We start from the raw sequence: 24,247 nt of genomic DNA on the forward strand, positions 1-24,247 counted from the left end.
CGGCAAGCGTCTTGCGTGCCGCCCGACTCGCGTGAACCCTGCGGTGCGATGGGGGAGAGGACCCTACTCGCAGCTTTAATTGAAATTTAAACATGTATTTAAATAAGGCTCTTTAAGAACCCATAGGGTCCAGATGACCGAAATTTCACTAACAAGTTTTGCTTCTGAAAATAAATCTTGCTGTCATTTCCCATATCGTTTTTTAGTAATCGATTGATAACTAACTGTACTTGGAGCGCCCCCTTTCCATCGCCAGACTCTATATGCCGACCCTCTTGGTGTGACGTCATCTACAGAACTGGAGCCCATTTCCCCGCTTAGACAGTATGAATGAAGGCATGTAAAACAATTATTTTGATTACTTAATTGAATGTGTTTGTTGTCCTGGTCCATGATTACTTTAAAGCTGATCAAGTTTACATTAAAAAAGAAAAAGAAAATAATCGCTATTTGCTCCTCCATTTCCTCTTCCATAGACACCATAGCCTGTGTTCCTCACTCTCTATCAGCATTTCTCCAAGTGTCTCGGGAAAAACATCAGTAGAAGAGGACACAAAATAGATACTAGCGGCTTACATTTTGGTTCTCTTGTTTTTAAGCGCCAGGTCTGCTTTTCTTTCTCGATTTTTTCCTTAGACCTCCTTTTTAGGTCCAGAACTATGAAATAAATGCCAGTGTTGTCAGCATTAGTGGGGCCCTTTAAGGAGGTGCTGAAGGAGGATCTTGTGCAGTCTGTCAAATACATCTGTCTGATAATTTTACACAAACCAAAATCTGTCTCCATCATCTTGGTTGTGGTTCTAGTGCTTGCACACCTTGTTTCTCTTGGAGGGCAAAACATTTCTGTTGGCGAACAGCACAGGGTTTCTCTCTGCGAGATCCATCCCAGTCGGCTTGCGCACACACACAGAACCACACAGCTGAAGAGGCAGGTAAACTGCTGTTCGTTTCATATTAACACAGTCATATATTCTGCCTGTCGTGCTTGCTTTTTTCCCTCCCCGTCGTCGCTCTCAGTTTTTTTCCCGGCCGATGTAAAATGTCTGGAGGATCGATCGGTCTCTCAGGGTGTAGTGACTGCAGCTCTAATGAATGAAGTCTACAGTGTTTGTTAATCAGACAAGGTTGAGAAAGAACGCTGGGAGGGAGTTTGTCTTCGTGCTTCATCTTATTGTGACGTCAGCTGGTGTTCATAATGAAGTTCCAGACTTAAGCAGAAATCTTTTGAGGTAATTAAACCCCTCACGGCGGTTCAATTTCACTTCTTTTGCTTTCCTGACCAAACTCTACTTCTGTTGGAGAACGCCTGCAATCAATAGATAATAATACATTTAAATTAACGGCCATGGCAACAAAACATTGATATTTAACCTCTGTGAGGTACTTCTGTAACAGTGGTCATTCAATGCAGTCCAGGCCTGTCCACAAATCCCCACTGATTGGGGGTTAAGTGGAGCAGTGCTAGCAAACGAGCTAAAAGCCCTAGACTGTTTAGATTACATATTATTTAGACAGATTAATTTCATTTCAAGACAGGTGTCTCCAACTATAAGCGTGTGACCTACTGATAGCTTGCCAGGTATTTTTTTTAGAGCTGACCAAAAGGTCAAATAATATTAGTTTAAGCTTTCAATATTTGCGTAACTATTCAATTCACAAAATATACATATGCCCTGTTCAATTACATTCTTTTGTTTTTTAAACATTTTTTCAATACAGTTCAAAATCAAGTTCAACTGTTCAATAACAAATTACCACAAAATACTGCAAAAAACATGACTCCACTGTTTGAATGGAGATCTGCTACCTAATTAAAGTACAATTTAAATGTTGCCAGTCATTTCAATAAAACATAAACTCCTTTTTTTTGGCAAAGTTGTGATAAAAAAAAACCTGAACTAGAAGAGAATGCATACTGAAGTTCTAGATGCACAAAGTCAATGAACAACACTTTTGTTGTCGTTTTTTAATACAACATGTGAGTTGCGGATACCAACATTTTGTTAATGTTCTGGCAAAACAAGTTTATACCCTTTGTTTGGGTGGAAATAAGCTATATAATTAAATCTTACAAAAAATAGTAGTTCTTTGCAATTTTCATTTTGTAAAGAGAAAAATAGGTTGGAGACATCGGGAGTTTAGGGTTCCACAATGTACTGTCGCACGGCCACACCGACTAGCATCCGTTTCACGCTTTTTAAACCCTGCCCGAAACTAGTGTTTATTTTTGTCAGAACGGTAACTAGTAAAATATGAGAAAATCTAAAAAAAACAATAAAAGTATTAAGTATTTACAGACTACTAAAGCAGGTGATTTGGGGTCGTCATGGCGACATCAGAGACACTCTTCTTCCTTATGATGTCTTTTATATATTTTAAATTTACTAAGTTTTGTTCTTTATTGTGTTTCGTTTTATCGATTATTTTAATTTGTATTTTTGTGCAGCACTTTAGGAAACAAACTGCTTTAAAATGTGCTAAATAAATAAAGTGGATTAGATTATGACACTCTGCTATTTGAACAGTTTAGGAAGTTGCTGCACTTGGGTAAAATCACTCCATAATGTTAATATTAAAAATAAGCAATTAATTTGAGTTCTTACTGCATCTTGAATCCCACATGTGAGCCAAGTACTAAAATCAAATGCTTTAAAAAAGCTCCCTAAATACACCCAAGACCCACTTGAAGTTGAAGCCTTGTCTGAAAAGTACTAGTGGCGCTAACTATCTTGAATCTGAGTGTTTTCGCTGCCGCCTAAACTGTGTCTCTCCAAGGTGAACTGTAAGACTGTGACAGACAGTCTGTGTTAAAGGCAGGATGGCGCATATTTCCTCTACTTCCTCCGCCACGCTTCTTTCTCTCCTTCACCGCAAGCCAGAGCTATCTTGGAGGGTAAAGGCGCTTTATTGCTGATGGCTCATAAATTTGTATTAAATATGTCTCCTATCGATTGAAATGAATACAATTAAAGCGATCTGTACTGAGTACTTTCCACCTGGGAGGGTAGAATAGAGGGATGTCCGGAAGGCAGCCAGTGAGGTGGAAAGGGAAAGATGGGGATTGAAAGACTACACACGTTGCCTTCCCTGAGAACCAGTGTCCTCTGCAGTGGACAATTGCTGTTGGTCTTTTACTTTTGTCAAAATTACACGTTTCGGGGGAGGGGATGAATGTAGTGCTTTTAAGCGATTAATTAATCTCTTGTTTTAATCTCATCTAAAAAAGTGCTGAGAAAAGCCCTCAACTGGAGGCATGGCATAGTAGTGTTGTCACTCTCAGTCAAACACAAGAAGAGCAAGACAACTGGCACGCATACAGAGACAGTAACGTTGGTGATTCTAATTTTGATTAATTCGATTAAGAAAAATAAGACACTAAATATGGCTGCAATTTATTAATTACACCCCTAAAAATGACCTGTTCTGTAAAACACACATGTTCATTGCAGAGGACACTGGTTGGTACTAGGACAGGGGTCGGCAACCCAAAATGTTGAAAGAGCCATATTGGACCAAAAATACAAAAAAAAATCCTTCTGGAGCCGCAAAAAATTAAAAGCATTATATAAGTCTTATGATAAAGGCAACACATGGTGTAAGTGTTTATATTGGCTATTAACTATCAAGATGACTATGTTTCGCAGGCTGACGCAAATCTTTGTTGATAGAAATGTTGAAATGTAATATTTATTCTACCAGTTTTTGTAACATTGGAAAACATTAGTAAAACGGAGGCTTCTCAGAGGGTGAGATAACTCCTCGAAATTATTGGTTTAGAATGGCCAAAGTTACAGACGTGTGTGTCCAAGTTAGTCTTTACAAGCTGGGTGAACATTTGCTGTGGTCTATAATAACATGGCACACAAACAACTATCAGACATGCAGCCAATATTACATACAAATAATGTGTCATGATACATGCAAATATCAATTAAATACACCGAGGACATAAGTAAAGGAAATTAAATGAGCTCAAATATAACTACAAACGAGTCACAATGATGCAATATGTGCATACTGCTAGCCTAAATAGCATTTTAGCATCGATTAGCATGCAGTCATGCAGTGACCAAATATGCCTGATTAACACTCCACACAAGTCAATAACATCAACAAAGCTCACCTTTGTGCATTCATGCTCAGCATGAAACGTTTGGTTGACAAAATGAGACAAAGAAGGAGTGGCATAAAACACGTCTTACTATGACATGAATTGATTAACGTAGACCCCGACTTAAACAAGTTTAAAAACGTATTCGGGTGTTACCATTTAGTGGTCAATTGTACGGAATATGTACTGTACTGTGCAATCTACTAATAAAAGTTTCAATCAATCAATCAAAGACAGCGTCGGAGAAAGTTGTACGTGTAAACTACGGTGTGTTCAAGAGCCGCCGAAATTAGTAAGACAAAAAGGCTGCTCGCCAAATCCTCTCATCAGTGAAGCATGTTTAATACAAACAGTGGGATTTCTAACAATTAGGAAGGTTTGTGTCATGTTTGCTCTCTTACAGAAACAATATTAAAACAATAATTATATTTTTTCCACCATCTTTTCCATTTTCCAAAATTTTTAAAAAAGCTCCAGGGAGCATCTAGGGTGGCGCTAAAGAGCCGCGTTCGGCTCAAGAGCCGCGGGTTTCCGACCCCCGTAGTAGGATAATGACAATCATGTATAAAATGAATAATGACACATATTATAATTATTTTTAGACCTAATGATGATGATTCAAACATTTTCCAAAGAATGCACGTGTTATGACCAGCAGTACACTAGTTTAACCACTAGTTGGGGTTACAGCCTTCTGAGAATTAGCGTCTTCTGCAGATAACATTTGTGTTTTGCTTGAAGCGGAAGTTAACTATGATGAATTTAGTCTTTTCTGACTTATACATGTTACAATGTTGGATACGCATGTTAAACAATACTAAAGTGTCAAATCATAAGGTTCATGCATTTTGGCGCGAGCTTGCTTGCAGTTTTGGATGCCTCTGTTAGCAGGGTTCTGCAATCTGGCTACGTTGTGATGTCACAGTGAGGTGGACAAAATTGTTTAGACGTCAAGTAAAGCTCTCAGCCAGAGGCTATGAGGAAACACATAAAAACGGTAGGATAAAGTATTATTTTCATTGAATCTTGGCGGTGGCATAAAACACCCTCGTGTGACATGCTCTGACTTACTGGTATACTTTTGGAAAGGGTGGGGCATGCAGGTTTATTTTGCAATCTGGGAATGCCTCCAGAATCGAATATCTTGCAGAAATACTCAAACGGTTATGTCAGGGATGTCAAACTCATTTTAGATTGGGGGCCACATGGAAAAAAAATCTACTCCCTCGTGGGCTGGAATGGTAAAATCACGGCAGGATAACTATATCAAATCAAATCAAATCAACTTTATATTATTTTCTTTGTTTAAAAATAGAACAAGCACATTCTGAAATTGTACAAATCATGTTTTTTTTTTTTAAACTTACAATAATACCTGGGATTTATATAGCGCTTTTCTAAGTACCCAAAGTCGCTTTACATGTAGAACCCATCATTCATTCACACCTGGTGGTGGTAAGCTACTTTCATAGCCACAGCTGCCCTGGGGTAGACTGACGGAAGCGTGGCTGCAATTTGCGCCAACGGCCCCTCAGACCACCACCTATCATTCATCATTCAATTCACCGGTGTGATTGGCACCGGGGGAAAAGGGTGAAGTGTCCCGCCCAAGGACACAACGGCAGCGATTTTTGGATGGTAAGAGACGGGGAGCGAACCTGCAACCCTCAGGTTTCTGGCACGGTTGCTCTACCCACTACGCCATGCCGCCCCAAGTTGCGGTTAATAGTATTCTATCTTTATTTGTTGTTATTTATATTTTCTGAATAAATGATGGTTCATCAGTCAACTCATTGGTGTTAATTTTCAATCCATCAAGATAAAAAAAAATATATCAAAATTAAATTACAGTATGTTATTTGTGTACTTTGATCATTTTCCTCGACTGATGTACTAACATCATGTGGTTTATTTTGTACATATGTAGCATCATCTACAAAGATACAAACACTTGCTATTGCGACATCCAGTGGACACATTTAGAACAGCTGTTTCTTTCATTCAAAAATTTGTGGTTACTTTTTATACTTGGCAAACTCATCCCGCGGGCCGGATAAAACCTGTTCGTGGGCCTGATCCGGCCCTCGGGCCGTATGTTTGACACCCCTGGTTTATGTGGAGAAACATAATTTACACCAAAGAATATCCAATACGTATTATTTAGACCAAAAGGAATTGTTTTAAATGTAGATGAAAACATCATAGATCCCCTTTAACAAGGCTATTTCTTTCATATATGTGTAACGCTGACAAAAGAAATAGACTTACAATAAATAGTGTGGTGTATTCGTCTTATTTTTCTGTGGGCAGATTGCAAATCGTCCTCATGTGTGGTTGGTTACAAAAAGGGCGACGGTTTTCGCTGCACTTTCCCAACCTTTCAAATTCATATGATTCATCGTGGTGTCCTTTCTGTTGCTGTGAAGTTGCACTGATTAATGGATGGAATGAGGGAAATACTTAAAGCAGAAAAAGGGAGACGGAAAGTGAGAAGTCGGGCACCTGTATGCAGTGTTGATGGACAGATGGAAGGATGAAGCCAAGTGTGCGGAGGAGGGATTAGATGAGGGGAGGAAGCAAAGTGCTGTGCGTGTGTTTATGTGTGGGCCTCCGTCCAGCTGAGGTGTTTGCTCGGCTCAGAGTGATCTCCTACAGCGGTCACTGCAGCACGCACACTCACACACACGCACACACACACACACACACACACACTCACACAATGATGACTGAATTGTCCTGTTTGGCAGCTGTTGCTGGTCCCTGCAGATCGCTCAATACTAGCTTCTGTGCACGTGTGTGTGTGTGTGTGTGTGTGTGTGTGTGCGTGTGTGTGTGTGTGTGTGTGTGTGTGTGTGTGTGTGTGTGTGTGTGTGTCGCACATTGAAAATATACAGTCACAGAGTCAAAACTCAACACTTAGCCGTCTCTTGTTCTTTTCATCCGCTAATGTAAAGGTGTTGCATGTAAAACAGTGTCAGCACACAGCAATCAATCAAAAGCTTAAATTATTCAGCCAAACCGAGGTGGACTGATCGAATTAAATCTGATGAAACGGCAAGAGATTAAGAGTTGAAAGCAGGATTCTGCATTCAGTCGTTTGTGTCTGAGTCTTGTGGAAGTGAGACACACGGAGGACCACCTTCTGTCTTTCAAACCTTGCCGTCTCTCTCTCCTTGCTCACATAAGTGCTGTAATTTGGATGCTCTGTAATTTCATCATGGTGGTTTAGGGTTAAGTGGAGGCTGTCGCTGCTATCAGGGGTGCTGGCCTTCCACACGGACATGCGAGTTTACTTGTACACACACGCACACGCACACATGCTTACTGCCACAGTGCACATGCTTCTACAAAAGGTCACTATCCATTTAATTACATTTATAAACACAGTTTAAAAGTGCAGGCTTTGTCATTAGAACAGCCTTTACAAGATGTGTTACTGTAAGTGTGCGTGTGCATAAAATGAGAGAGACTGTGCACGGTATGATGGAATGAGAGAAAAAAAAAAACTTTGTCACATTGCAGCTATAATGGTTCGTGTTCTATTGGCACACACACACACGCGCGCACACACACACACACACTAGATTACAAGTGAGAGAGTTGCGGATAGCACAGTCTGTAGCTCAGCGGGGGTTCTAAACACAGAGACAGAAGGTATTGATATATTCCACAAACGCACACACACACACGGACAGACGATATTGATATTTTTTGCTCATAAGGCGAGAGAGAGAGTGTGTGTGGCTATTTAGCAGGAGCACACACACGCAGCGTGCAATCAAACAGGGGCGAGAATATATTTTTGTTTTGTGTCATTTAAATGCATTTATATTGTCGTGCTCTGAAATGGTTGTAGAGGACTGTTAGAGCTGCAGGGGTTCTATTGAAACAACTCAAATTTGTATTCCTTTTTTTTTTACATATAAGGCCATTTTTTTTGTTATTTAATTTATTCTACTGAAAATATCCACTCCCGGGGAAATTCAATGTATACGCTGCCGCATATATTGTGTTACACCCCACACAAAACCAGACCACACTCGTCTAGGGAGGCTCGCTGAGGTTAGGGTGGTTTGGTACCTTGCTCAAGGGCACGTGGGCAGTCGTCTGTAAGAAGCTCAAGTGTTTATGGACTAAGTTAATCCTACCTTTGTTGATTTATAAGACATAGGAGGTGGACCAGGTCACAACAGTTGAAAACGATAACACACACCTCTAATATTATGTCCTTTGATTTACAGTAATGTTTACACAGAACCCTGAGAGCCAGCCTCTTCAACTTGTTAATATTCCATAAATCAGAGTCTTTCAGCTGGCTGGTCGCTTTAAAGATATATTCTGAGCATCTCCACTTTCTCTCAGGCAGGGCTTACTTTTTTTTATTGGCCCTCGCCATATTCTGAAAATAAAATGTAATTATTATTTATTCTTAACAAGATATTATTAGAATGCAAAAAAAATTTCAAGCCGATACCAATATCAATAACTTCCTGCTTCTCTCGAGCGATAACAATAGCTCATTTATATCCAATATTTTTTATATTTAGATGTAATTAGAGTAAGAAAGACTTGATTAAAAGTGGATTTTGACAAACTTGATTTGTCTGAATTAATATGACAAAAGTATCTTCAACGAAGGTAAAGAGTCGGTCATCCACCGCTAACATTTCCTTGGTAAAACTACAGATTGCTCTAGCCTTCGGTTATTCTGGCAAACTTTTTTCACTTTTTAAACACAGCAGCAAAAGCAACGAACCCCTGGCCTTTCTTTGCAGCTTCTTTAGTTGCAGATGTCTTCAGAAGCTTTCTAAACACTGTTGTAGCAATGCTGATGTTTCAGGTGACTAAAAAGGTTCAATGTGTTGAAGTTCAATGTTTTTTTTTGTCACCATAACCGACCTACAGCAGAGTATGGGAAACCTTGCCTCGGAGTGTTTTATCGGAGCATTTAAAAAAATATATTAATGGATTTATTGGTGTGACATCATAATTATTGGCTCAAAAATTATTGTGCACAGCACCCCTGGCAAAATATATTTTTACTAGTGTTGTTTTATGATTAAAATGAATAATCACTAGAGATGTCTGATAATGGTTTTTTTGCCAATATCCGATATTCCAATATTGTCCAACTCGTGATTACCGATTCCGATATCAACCGATACCGATATACAGTATACAGTTGTGGAATTAACACATTATTATGCCTAATTTTGTTGTGATGCCCCTCTGGATGCATTAAACAATGTAACAAGGTTTTTCCAAAATAAATCAACTCAAGTTATGGAAAAAAAAGTGGCAACATGGCACTGCCATATTTATTATTGAAGTCACAAAGTGCATAATTTTTTTTAACATGTCTCAAAACAGCAGCTTGGAATTTGGGACATGCTCTCCCTGAGAGAGCATGAGGAGGTTAAGGTGGGCGGGGTTGGGGGTAGCGGGGGGTGTATATTGTAGCATCCCGGAAGAGTTAGTGCTGCAAGGGGTTCTGGGTATTTGTTCTGTTGTGTTTATGTTGTGTTATTTCTCCCGAAATGTGTTTGTCATTCTTGTTTGGTGTGGGTTCACAGTGTGGCACATATTTGTAACAGTGTTAAAGTTGTTTATACGACCACCCTCAGTGTGACCTGTATGGCTGTTGACCAAGTATGCTTGGCATTCACTTGTGTGTGTGAAAAGCCGTAGATATTATGTGACTGGGCCGGCACGCAAATTCAGTGCCTTTAAGTTTAATTGGCGCTCTGTACTTCTCCCTACGTCCGTGTACACAGCGGCGTTTTAAAAAGTCATACATTTTACTTTTTGAAACCGATACCAATAATTTAGAAACCGATACCGATAATTTCCGATATTACATTTTAAAGCATTTATCGGCCGATAATATCGGCAGTCCGATATTATCGGACATCCCTATTAATAACTATTAATCTTTGATAAATGTATCTTATCAAATTGTACTGCCTACGTAGGACGAAACAATGTGTTTGCTTCATGCAAATGTCTGTTTATTAAACATTATGTTTTTGTAACTAATCCACACAAAAGGGAAACAAACCGACACAGACACACACACGCACAAAGAACCAAAACATTTTCCATCTTGGGTCTAATCCAGTCCTTTAGTGCTCTCTCTATAGGATTTCTGGTGATAACTCGCAGTACCAGTTGATAAAGATAACTTTGTTCTTGTGGAGAGAGCGACCTACGGTATGAACTGAGGGTCACACGCAAGGCACTTTAATCGTGCGATGAAAAAAAAAAAAGTGCTGTTAAAGTAAATTTCCATTTACTCGTTAGCGCGTTAACTTTGACAGCCTTAAAAGGGGCTGTTTGCAACATTTACACAGATGCCTAGGTGGCGCTAACTTTCCGATGTATTTTAGGCGTTATATTCTGCCCTCTTACGGCTTTTTGGACGTAATGACATAACGACGTACGTACATACGTAACAAATGTGCGCGGACTAGCTTAGGGTGTTGTTAGCTAATCGTTAGCTGTCATTGAATGTATATTTTATTATATCAACAACATGACTGCAGATTGTTTGTTGCTCCTCTTGGACTGTTTTTGTATGTATGCATGCACTCCCTGCACGTATGTGTTGACGTGAGAGGGTGAGTAACAGCCTTGAACACCGATCATTTTATTCGGACCGGTAAATCTTTTTTATTACATAAACTTAGTAATTCTGAAAAATCACAAGCGTTTTAACACAAATCTGTAGTATTAAACCACTAATGGTGACATAAGCTAGACAACGGTGTTTTTGTTATGTTTATTGCTTTAAAAAATTTAACTGTGCGCAAGTTGCAAACAGCCCCTTTAACACAAATAATACAAATAAATCCCCTTATTACTACGTACTGTATTCATAGAGATTTGCTTTGTCATATTAAAGACAAAAGCTAAGATTTCATTGTTTTCTCCAAATAGCTTAGCATATATTGACCTACTTTGGATTGATTTTAATCTACAAAATGTATCCTTCAATTTTTCTGGGCTGTATTTTATAAGATGGGCTGAGTTCCATCCAAAACAGTCTTTTCAGGCATTCCACTCTATTGGCAGGACACAAATGGTCTCATTTTGCTTTTTAACTCTCAGTTCTGGATTTGGTCATCCAGGAGAAATTAGTTGGGTAGTTACTCAATTACTGGCTGAATTTACCTTGAAGTATCTCCAATGTAGAGCAGCAGATAGAATGACACATTTGCATTTGGCCATGTTTTTGTAACAGACTTGGGTTAAACTTGATCAACAGGCATTTCTGAATTTAGACAACACTTCGGAAGAATGTGTAGTTTTCAAAATGATGCAGGTTAACAGTGATGCTCAGATGAAAATATAAAGTATAAAACCTAAAAGTCTGAGGCTTAGATATGAATGCCAAACTGTATTAAGGGCCATTGTCCCTCAGTCCCAGTATGCTGTCTTAATCCTGTTCTAGCAATGTTCCATGACATCAATTACTATCACATGTCTTAGAGATGGGTAGAGCCACACATCCACTGATGTTTGGAAGAGACAAAGAGAGGATGGGTGGGCTTTGATTGAATAGAAAAATATGGACATCAGGTATTAAAAAACAGAAGAAAGCCTGATGAGTGAAATGGTTGATAATTGGGGAAGAGTCGGATTTCTAGAGATGGATTAAATTACCGTATTTTCCGGACTATAGAGCACACTGGTATATAAACCGCACCCATTTAAAAAAAAAAAAATGTTTTCATATATACGTTGTGAAATGAGTTATTTACACAGAAAGATTTTTTAAATGTTTATTTACATACCTTGGTTGTTTCCAAACGGTGTCTTTAACACAGCAGTTAAACGGCTTATTGAACAAAACAGACGTCATTGTCATGGACCCACTAGCTGTGGAAGCTAGCTCTCCAATCAGCTAAACAGACTCAATAACTCCACGGTGACGTCTTGGTGTATTTACTGAGGAATTTGTGAAACTGGAACAATACAAACAAAATGTATTTGTAAGGTAATTACACAAACACAGACACAAGCTTATTAGCTAATGCTAACAATGCTAGCTTCATTCCATTAAGTTAGCACGTACCATTATGCATGAACGCATTCCTACAGACATCACACGTGATGCTTTGGTAAGTATGAATAGTTTTAGTTATATTGTAAAACTTACAAACATTTGGAGTGATGAATGAAAAATCCATACGAATAGCAATGCTACAAACGTGTAGAAGATACACCTACTTCCGGTTCAAAGCTTTAAACAGCAGGAAATACTTGTAGGCATTCACCCAGGTGCATCTGCAGTGAGCAAACTCATCCAAAAGATGGCGCCATGGCACAAACAATAACACACTATTTAAATGTCTTTGCATGTGTTTAATGAAAACTATTTGCTTCAAGGCCGTCAGCGAAGGAAAATCCATACATTAGCCACACCATTTTATTAGCCGCAGGGTTGAAAGTGTAGAAAAAAAGTAGCGGCTTATAGTCCGGGATTTACGGTAATGCAAGGCTAAAAATTATAGGCGGTCTATATCAAATTGTGGACAAGACTTGGCATCAGTGTTTGTTTGTCCCAGATGGCCTGAAAGAAATAATCCAGATAATTTATAGAACAGAATGACTGGCTGAAGATCAAACAGACAGTGGTACATTCCTCAAAGAGAATGTGAGAGTATCTATGATTGGCTTCATTTTATGCTGTTTGAAATACACAAGTACCACATAGTCATAAACACAGAAGTGTATGCATCACACTTGGTTGCATTTGGATGTTCCATGTATGGACAGTAAAAATCATGACAGCAGGGTTTGTCTTCTATTGCTGATTTTGGACATATATTGTAGATGCACACACGTTTGCTTCATGTTGCCTTTATCAAAGTGAGTGAGTCAAGTATACCTTTTAACATCTGCTTTTGAAAATAAGGATTTTCTGATAAATAAGAAACATTCTGGAATTTCTGAGGGTGGAAGGACCGCCTACTACTTTGCAACCATGTTATTTTACTGGTGTGCTTTTATTTAGAAGGCCTGGTATTATTGGCTACAGGATGTGTTATGCCGATGTTGCCTGAGTGTGGTTGAGGGGTTCAGACGTTGTGCTGCTCCGGCAGTATCGCAGAGGATTTGTTTTTCATGAAAGGTACAAAAGAGTACAGGTCACTTTCACTCAGAACTAAAAGAGCAATGTCCAGCCTTTTACCAACTTCACACAGAGTTATGAACAGTTATTAATACTCTGCATTTTAGTTAGTTTTTTAATGGATTCATTGGATATCTATTGTATAATTGATTAACTTGGATTTAAGGTCTCAAATTAGCTATCCAACAGATTTATTGTAGATTATTTATGATATCGGGGCTGTGTTACCTAATGTTTGTGAGTGTGTATCATTGATGTTTGTTATGGTGCCTTTTTTATACTGACGCTGCTTCACACCTGAAGTTACTAACGGGTACATACGACTTAGACAGGGTATCAACCCAAGATCCAATAGAAAAGCTGTCAATTTTGTATTAGCCCCCGTTAACACTAAGGTTATCCAGGTTAAATCCCACCTAACCTTATCCGTGTCCACACACAACAATGCCAACGTTTAAGACCCCCGCCCGCCGGCACAACGCGACGTAGTCCGCATGCGTGGAAAATGCGCACGTCATAGGCACCTCCAGTGTTGCTTTGTGTGCAAGTTCTTAAATTTAACTTATCTGAACAATATCCAGTGTTGTGGTATTTCAATTAACTGGAATCCAGTGTGCTGTGGGACCCAATTGTAGTGAATCACACCTGAGACATCATAAATTAATCAAATCTTTATTAGACACGTAAACAATGTGATCAAATCAAACTAGGGATCTAGATATCTGGTCAGGACACTCCTCACTCTTTTGCCTTCACCTTCATTGTCCATTCGTTTTAGGTGACTTTATATACTCTGGACCTAGACGTTGAGTGCGCGACATACATGGCGGACAATAACTGATACAGTCTGCTTTGCCAGTCCAAATGCATTCGCTGTTTTCCATAGTTTTCCCTCGAGGGCCAGGTAATACAAAGCACACGCTACCTTTTTTATCACATCCACTGGAGCTCACATTCTCCTTGTCTCTCCTTCGACAAATGGACAAAGTTTTTCGCTAAGTAGAATCACAGCTGACCTCGACATTCGAAAGTTCTCTTGCCGTCTGAGATGTGTTGTATTCCAAATAGCTGCAATGGCTTTCTTTTAAGGTATTCATGTGTGATTTCCACAAGCGTCTGTACATGTAGAAGAAGGAGGAACACGGGCATGTCTGGATGACTCGCCTTCATATTTCCAGTGGTTAGCTCCGAGTTACAAAACCGCTTTATTATGAAGCTGGCTATGGCGCGTTCTTTCTGACGTCACAACCTTTGTGGGGCGAGGTCTTTCTGGCCTCACTTTCTCTCCGAACTCAGATTGTAAACGATCAATGAGTCCATACAAAGCTAAGTGTCGGAGATTCAAGAAATACACGGCGCACTTAGCCGTGTAAAAATTTGTCCGAGGAGGGGGACCTTAAACGCTGGTTTAGTGTTGCTGAAACGGGGCTTAGACTAAATAATTATTCGTTTAAGGGGTTTAATGACTTAGTGTAGGCCTTAGTTGAGACTGTGAGAGAGGCGTTTATTTACCAACGTGCCTTTCATAGAGCTTTTTTTTTTGCAAAGTTTGCAAAACATATTCCTTTAGTGATTGAATTTAGCAACATAGCATTGTGTCCAAACTCAAAATCACCATTTGCGATAATAAAATGCACTTGTGCTCAGCATTGTCATTATTTCTCCTCACATTTTGCTCTCTCTCTTTCTCTTTCGCTTTCTCTTTCTCTTTCTCTTTCTCTTTCTCTTTCTCTTTCTCTTTCTCTTTCTCTCTCTCGCTCACGCACACACACACACACACACACACACACACACACACACACACACACACACACACACACACACACACACACACACACACACACACACACACACACACACACACACACACACACACACACACACACGCGCGCGCGCGCAATGGAGTGAAACACGAGCCAAGCAGCCTTACTGCCTTCCTCTCCCATCTAGCACTACTTAAGTGTCCAGGCTATGCCCTTGGTTTAATTGGGCTTAATGCCTGAGCTGGTCACCATAGCATGGCAGGTATTGAGTGTTAGGACATTTGTGAAACTGAGCTTGTATCTGTTCTACAGTCCCACCAGGAGCTTTGACATTTACCTGGAAGTCACGAATCAGATGATACATCACGCACACTACTTCCCGTCATATTCATCTGTTGTGCGCATAGCACATGTTTGTCATTCTGTATTTAGTTTACCTGAAAGGATAATTTCACCGATCACATCTCAAGCATTCTGCCTTCATCGCTCTGTCTCCACTCCGCTTTCTCACTTCATTTCTGTACCTCAGAGTAGCGGAGTTTCCCTAATGAAGTGGTTGCTGGAAGTATATTACCGAGAGACGGAGTAGAGCGGTCTACTCTAAAATCAATTAACTTTACAGTTTTGTTGAGTGCAGGGACAATAGTCTCAGCTACCAGCCTAAAAGGAACATATTATTAGCTTCAGAGTTACAAAAAACACTGTGCGCTTGTTTTGCCTAATTTTTTCATTGACTTCCCTCGTTTTAACCTTGCAGGAAAACAGTAGTCGTACATTTTAGAGAGAAAACGATGAGTATAACCTGCAGGAATCAGCCCAACAGAGCACATTCAATTCCTGAAAAGACTCTTAAATTAATCACTGGTTCACAAAGCATTTTGGATCATCCCCAACATAACAGTAATGTTCAATATGGGCCTCTGCTAATAATAGAGAGTGACTTGCTCAACAAGAGTAAAACAATGAAAGATTGAATATAATTAACCATGCCTCGTCTTGATAATGCAAATGATATTCAGGGGTTATAGCTGATGCAGGTGGCCTCAATAGTGGTAATTTGTGCCAATTTTAATGACACATAATTTAGCAGCCTCTCTTCTGGTCATGTGGGACAATTGTTGTGAGGGAAAGGATAGACAGGGAGAAAGATACCGATTACAAGACAAAATGCACTGCATTCAACACACTTTGCACAATTTAGCACTTGTACTGTATATTTGTTGATCAGTATGCTGGTAATGAAAAAATAATTACCATGACAGACGTCATATGTCCTCTTTGCAGAAATGTTTTTCAAGTAGATTAGATTAGATCCCTGTTGTATAACTCGTATCTTAGCATCTGACCACTGTTTTATGAATATCCTGTTATTGAGTGTTTTTTGATGGTATTTTTAGTTGTATTGGTTACAGTTAGCCATACCCTCATTTTAAAAGTGTCAGATTTCAAACTTATTTTTTTTAACTGCTTGCAAATTTACATTTGTCACATAGCATGTTATTTTAAGTTTCCAAATGCATTCACTGTTCATTTTTTTGTAAACAAACTAATGACTGTCTGGCTCTTTAAACAGATTACAAGTGCATTTGTAGTCCCACCAAAGACCATTACATATACAGAAATATACATAGTATTTTTATAGATAAATGGAATATATAAATAAATACTTTAGACTATTACAATTATGGATATTACTGCAGTTCTTGCTGCATGTCTTTCATATCTGTACATATACAGTATATGTTATACATATATATATATATATATATATATATATATAACATATACTATATATATATATATATATATATATATATATATATATATATATATATATATATATATATATATACAGTGGGGCAAAAAAGTATTTAGTCAGCCACCAATTGTGCAAGTTCTCCCACTTAAAATGATGACAGAGGTCTGTAATTTTCATCATAGGTACACTTCAACTGTGAGAGACAGAATGTGAAAAAAAATCCAGGAATTCACATTGTAGGAATTTTAAATAATTTTTTTGTAAATTATGGTGGAAAATAAGTATTTGGTCACTTCAAACAAGGAAGATCTCTGGCTCTCACAGACCTGTAACTTCTTCTTTAAGAAGCTCTTCTGTCCTCCACTCGTTACCTGTCTTAATGGCACCTGTTTGAACTGGTTATCTGTACAAAAGACACCTGTCCACAGCCTCAAACAGTCAGACTCCAAACTCCACTATGGCCAAGACCAAAGAGCTGTCGAAGGACACCAGGAAAACAATTGTAGACCTGCACCAGACTGTGAAGAGTGAATCTACAATAGGCAAGCAGCTTGGTGTGAAAAAATCAACTGTGGGAGCAATTATCAGAAAATGGAAGACATACAAGAGCACTGATAATCTCCCTCGATCTGGGGCTCCACGCAAGATCTCATCCCGTGGGGTCAAAATGATCATGAGAACGGTGAGCAAAAATCCCAGAACCACACGGGGGGACCTGGTGAATGACCTGCAGAGAGCTGGGACCAAAGTAACAAAGGTTACCATCAGTAACACACTTCGCCGACAGGGAATCAAATCCTGCAGTGCCAGACGTGTCCCCCTGCTTAAGCCAGTGCATGTCCAGGCCCGTCTGAAGTTTGCCAGAGAGCACATGGATGATACAGCAGAGGATTGAAAGAATGTCATGTGGTCAGATGAAACCAAAATAGAACTTTTTGGTATAAACTCAACTCATCGTGTTTGGAGGAAGAAGAATTCTGAGTTGCATCCTAAGAACACCATACCTACTGTGAAGCATGGGGGGGAAACATCATGCTTTGGGGCTGTTTTTCTGCTAAGGAGACAGGCCGACTGATCCGTGTTAAGGAAAGAATTAATGGAGCCATGTATCGTGAGATTTTGAGCCAAAACCTCCTTCCATCAGTGAGAGCTTTGAAGATGAAACGTGGCTGGGTCTTCCAGCATGACAATGATCCCAAACACACCGCCCGAGCAACGAAGGAGTGGCTCCATAAGAAGCATTTGAAAGTCCTGGAGTGGCCTAGCCAGTCTCCAGACCTCAACCCCATAGAAAATCTGTGGAGGGAGTTGAAAGTCCGTGTTGCTCGGCGACAGCCCCAAAACATCACTGCTCTCGAGAAGATCTGCATGGAGGAATGGGCCAAAATACCAGCTACTGTGTGTGCAAACCTGGTAAAGACCTATAGTAATCGTTTGACCTCTGTTATTGCCAACAAAGGTTATATTACAAAGTATTGAGTTGAATTTTTGTTATTGACCAAATACTTATTTTCCACCATAATTTACAAATAAATTATTTAAAAATCCTACAATGTGAATTCCTGGATTTTTTTTCACATTCTGTCTCTCACAGTTGAAGTGTACCTATGATGAAAATTACAGACCTCTGTCATCATTTAAAGTGGGAGAACTTGCACAATTGGTGGCTGACTAAATACTTTTTTGCCCCACTGTATATATATATATATATATATATATATATATATATATATATATATATATATATATATATATGACTGCGTGGGTTTCCTCCAGGTACTCTGGCTTCCTCCCACCTCCAAAAACATTCACCTGGGGATAGGTTGACTGGCATACATATATACAGATACACATATATATACATATACATATATATATATATATGTATATATATATATATATATATATATATATATATATATATATATATATATATATATATATATATATATGAAGGGAATAAGCGGTAGAAAATGGATGGATGGATATACATATATACATATATATATATATATATATATATATACACACATATATACAGATGCACATATATATACATATACATACATATAAAGTATATACACATATATACATGCACGCGCACACAGGCATGCACAGCTTATTACATTTAGATACCGTATCATGCAAAAGTTATTTGATTTCAGGAGTTCATTTCAGACTCAACAGAAAAATCAGTGACTCAAGACCAGTAGTTTTCAATAGTACATTTTTGTTCAAAAATGTGTTTCAAATTTTGTGAGATACCTACATTTGGGGTTCTTATTAGCTGGAAACATAATGATATATAATGGTCAAAATTAATACATAATTAAGAAATTCATACTTGAAATATATCTGTAGTTGTGTAGTTGATCTAAATATACATATCTTTTAAGTTTTACTTTTTGAATTAAGTTATCATAATATTGTAATTGTTGAAAGATATTTTCATTTGCTGGGATGCACCTGTATATATATATATATATATATATATATATATATATATATATATATATATATATATATATATATATATATATATATACCGTATATGAAAAAGTCCAGTCCAATAATATTAATAATGTAGTCTGAAGATATAGTTCCAGAGTTGTATATAATTTCATCATATACTGTATTGCAGTCGTAATTGATCTAAGGTTACCTGCCTTTAATGTCTCCCCAAAGCCAACTGTATTTTCCTTTGTCATTCCAGGCAAAGAAGAACCGACAACCTACACGTGCACTACATGTAAGCAGTCTTACGGCAGCGCCTGGTTCCTGCTGCAGCACGCTCAAAACGCCCACGGTTTCCGTATCTACCTGGAAAGTGAACATGGCAGCCCTCTCACCCCACGTATGGGTGGGCCCTCCTCCCTGGGTGGAGGCGCAGATTGCCCTTCTCATCCTCCCCTTCATGGCCTTCATCTGCCTCCTGATGCAAGCCCCTTCAATCTCCTCCGAATCCCAGGCTCAGGCTCAGGGGGAAGGGACAGTGTGGGAGGAGGAAGTGTACTTGGGCCAGGTACTGGGTTGCTTCATCAGCGTTTTCCTCCCACGCCACCCATCTTCAGCCCCCCTCCAAGGAACCACCTGGATCACCATCACCTGAGTCCAGAAGAGCTGGCGCTGGCAGCCCACCACCCGAGTGCCTTTGACAGGGTGCTGCGCCTCAATCCTCCTCTTCCCATGGAACCTCCTCCGACAATGGACTTCTCTCGGCGGCTGCGGGAGCTGGCAGGTAACACCTCAGGGTCCACCCCCCCTCTATCCCCTAGCCGCCCCGGGCCCATGCAGCGCTTACTCCAGCCATTCCAGACAGCTGGAGGAAGCATAGGCACAGGAGGTGGAGGGGGGAACAAAACTCCATACCTTGCAACACCCCCGCCTGTGCCAGGCTCCATGCAGTCACCGGTAGGCTCTCAGACCACGCCGACCACTCCTCTCAACTCTGCAGGGGCAACACCATCCTCCAACAATCCGATGAAATCAAAGTGTTGTGAGTTTTGCGGCAAAGCCTTCAAGTTTCAGAGTAATCTAATAGTGCACAGGCGAAGCCACACAGGAGAAAAGCCGTATAAATGTCATTTGTGTGACCATGCCTGCACTCAGGCGAGTAAATTGAAGCGCCACATGAAAACTCACATGCACAAATCCTCCTCACCAAACACTGGCAAGTCAGAAGATGGACTTTCGACTGCCTCCTCTCCAGAGCCTGGCACCAGTGAACACATGGGCAGTGCAAGCAACGCCCTTAAGTCAGTGGTGGCCAAGCTAAAATGTGAAAACAACCGAATGCTGCGTGAAAACGGAGAGGAGGAGGAGGAGGAGGAGGAAGAGGAGGAGGAGGAGGAGGAGGAGGAGGAAGAAGAGGAAGAAGAAGGAGAGGAAGAGGAAGAACATAACGGAGAGCGGGCAGCTCGACGAAACAACAACAGCTACCATTTTAGCTTGAACCTTGATGCCAGACGCCGACATGAAAACAATGGTGGTATTGGAAGCAGACTGGGAGGCGTGACTGATGAGGGCTCCATTCCACGCTCACTCCCTGAGGTGATGCAGGGAATAGGTCTTGCAGCAAGTATGCAGCATTTCAGCGAAGCCCTTAATGCACACAAACGGAATGCAATAGCCCAGGAGAACCACCTCCACCACCACCTTAATAGAGGACTTCCACAAAATCGGGAGATGTGTGAGGCTACTTCAGTGCCGGAAACAGATCGTGGAGAGGAGTGCTCCATCTCAACGGTCAACGGCCGCGGAGCATCTCCTAATGAGTCCGCCTCTGTCTGCCTTTCTAAGAAACTGCTTTTGGGCAGCCCAAGTCCACTTAGCCCTTTCTCTAAGCGCATCAAACTGGAAAAAGAATTCGACCTACCCACCCCCACAATCCCGAACACAGAGAACGTCTACTCGCAGTGGCTGGCTGGCTATGCTGCTTCTCGACAACTCAAGGATCCTTTTCTGAACTTTGGGGATTCCAGACAATCTCCCTTTGCCTCTTCGTCCGAGCATTCCTCAGAAAACGGCAGTCTTCGCTTCTCAACTCCTCCAGGAGAACTCGATGGTGGGATGTCAGGTCGCAGTGGTACAGGCAGCGGGGGAAGCACACCTCATCTCGGGGGTCCGGGGCGGCCCAGTTCTAAGGACGGTCGAAGGAGTGACACTTGTGAGTATTGTGGCAAGGTGTTCAAGAATTGTAGTAATTTGACTGTGCACCGGCGCAGCCATACAGGGGAGAGGCCATACAAGTGTGAGCTGTGCAATTACGCTTGTGCCCAGAGCTCCAAACTTACGCGTCATATGAAGACCCATGGTCAGGTGGGCAAGGATGTTTTCAAGTGTGACATTTGTCAGATGCCCTTTAGTGTCTATAGCACCTTGGAGAAACACATGAAAAAATGGCACAGTGACCGTCCTTTGAGTACCGAAATAAAGTCTGAATAGAGGGTCGAACTACGGGACCTTATCCCTGCAGCAGTCTGCCATTACCCCCTGTTTATCCCTAGACTCTTTCAGTTTTTGCCCCAACACCCAAAACTCATCCCAAACTTTCACTAGGCTGGTGGAAGATTAAGACCATGTGCTCTGCACCAGCACAGCCTGTGTTCATTTCCAATTGGATGCATGATCTGTATCGGGGCAATACTCTTGCATTGAGGCGACATTTTGAGCCTTTTTCTTGTGCAATAAATTAACATGTGTTTTATTTTATTTTTTGAGTTTTCTGTTTTCATTTCTAAGAATTTGTCAGCATGCATAATATGTTTTTGATAATCAAAAAAGAAAAAAAGAAAAAAACTTGTCCCTGGTTGGTTACTTGTTGATAAATGTGTTGCTGTTTCTCTCTTGTTATGTTTTTTTTCTTTTTATTATTCAAAAAGAGAAAGGACAAGGAAGATACAGTATATCCACGCTGCAGACACTCTGTAACACATATCATGTACAGTTTTGTGTTGTTACATGGAAAATGACCATGACCCTCTTCTGGCAACCCTGGAAATGCACTTATTCTTATCTTTCTAAAAGATGCTATGTTCACACAGGGTTACTAAAAAAATACTGCTTTGGATCTATGATTAAAATGAAAAGTAATGACTGTCAAAATTCAATAACACGAGAGTGACTTCAAAATGTACTATCATTTGGTTGAGTAAGAAAGAGTGCCTTTGATATCTTAACACTACATTGGCCATAGTCCTATCTGGAATAAGTTTGGGGTCACATTAGGCTCTTGAAACCACCACCAAAAGGTTCTTGCATCAAGCACCTGACTGTGACAACTCATAATCAAAAATTCAGAGTTCTAGTAAATAACCATTTAGCTACCTAGTACATGTTGAATGGGCTTATCTTCAGTATGCAGGTTTCAAGATAAGCATGGTACGACCTGTATTGTGTGTTATCTGAACATGTGTTGTTTTGTTTAGAAAAATAATGATCTGTAATGTACAATCCTGAACTTGAGGGATACAAGTGACATGTCTCTAAGTTAGCACAAACCTGCGACGCTGCTTTGATTGGTGGTGCGCGGAACGGACAAAGCATTAAGTAATACATGACCTCCAAGTGAGGCGTTAAAGAATTGAAAATAAATTCAAGCTAGAAAGAGAGAACGCTACAACAAACTTGATAATATGTGCGCGTGATAGAGAATAGAGGCATTTGCTTTCATTTCATGTTGCGTTGAATCAAAACAGGGTTGGTATCTACAGTATGTACAACAGCCAACATTAATCCATCAGACCCCACAGCTTGGTGGGTATTTTAATGAGTATGCCTTGGCTAATGGAGAGCATGTTTGGTTTGCTTTCACTTTTAACCTTTTCTGATTGTTCACACTATTTCCAAGAAAGCACCTGTTACTCAACCTGGAAGTACCATCTTCTTTCTTGCATTGTTTCAAATTTCAAGTTTACACTGAAGGGGGAAAAGGGTCCATCTAGTAAAAGCAGTAAAATACTCCGCTGACAGCAATCCCAATTGCATAAAAATTAATTTTGCACATTTGCCATTTGACCATTTGTCACTTTGTTTTCTAAAGAAAATCTCAAGGTCTGTACATTAATTACAACACTGGTCAAGAATGGATTATTGGGGCCATGGACAGAAATGATAAGTGTTCATTGGTTTTAATAGGCTGCATCGGGTCATTCTTGCCATCTTTTACTTCGATAATCTATAGACCTTGTCAGCTCAAGGATAAACACTCAGATGTGTTGCTCACACTGCGAGAATCTGTTTTTGTATAAATGTTCCTTTCATACGCAGTATGGAGAATAAACGTTTTTCGAAATAATTCATCGTCTTTTAGGGTAAGCTATTAAGTTTGTTGTTGTTTCTCTTTTTCTCAGCGTCTTAGTGATGTATAAGACTCTGATCACAGTACATAATAATACATAAAAAATACATTAAAAAAAAGGACAAAGAAAAAGAAAAAGCAAACAAAAAAATCTGTGATGTTATGTGTTTTATTTTGCCTTGGCTCTTCACAGCTCTTCAGGTTGAATACAATTTGCATTGGGGAAATGAGTAAGATTATATATAAATATATAAACAACTTAAAATATAGGAAAATGCACATACATGTCAATTCCTATGCTTAAACACATTTATGGTCATTTTTTTTTTGTATTTCTAAAACTGTATTTGAATTCCATGTTCACTTAGAGTAGACACTATAGTATTTATATTGAGGCTCGTATTTTTAACTGTTGCTTGTTCTCTCTAAAAGGTACCATACCTTTTTTGGTAGTGGAAAAAAATCCCAAGCTGCCACAGTATATTTTTTTAATTTGGCAGGATAATATAGTACAAATTATTTGTATGTTTAAAGAGATAAAAGGAAAAACCTAATACAAAAAAAGCAGCTAAAGTGCGTGGCACTGGGAGGCATTCTTGGTCATAAGATGGCTACTGCTCTGTTTTCCTGTCCATAGAGGTTGTTGTACATATCTTTTTTGGTTTTTGGTTTAGACCCTCGT

General features: G+C 39.7%; 1 protein-coding gene across 3 annotated transcripts in view; it reads left to right on the forward strand.

Moving 5' to 3' along the window:
* The window catches only part of bcl11aa (BCL11 transcription factor A a), a 75,984-nt gene extending 54,007 nt beyond the window's left edge, over positions 1 to 21,977 (forward strand). For all 3 annotated transcript variants that reach the window (XM_061963531.2, XM_061963535.2, XM_061963540.2), the window contains one exon: positions 19,480 to 21,977. In XM_061963531.2, coding sequence (XP_061819515.2) covers positions 19,480 to 21,710 — 2,231 coding nt within the window. In that variant the 3' untranslated portion in view covers positions 21,711 to 21,977. The remainder of the gene's footprint in view (positions 1 to 19,479) is intronic.
* The last annotated feature ends 2,270 nt before the right edge of the window (positions 21,978 to 24,247 follow it).

The sequence above is a fragment of the Nerophis lumbriciformis genome, linkage group LG02 (assembly GCF_033978685.3).
Source record: "Nerophis lumbriciformis linkage group LG02, RoL_Nlum_v2.1, whole genome shotgun sequence".
NCBI lineage: Eukaryota > Metazoa > Chordata > Actinopteri > Syngnathiformes > Syngnathidae > Nerophis > Nerophis lumbriciformis.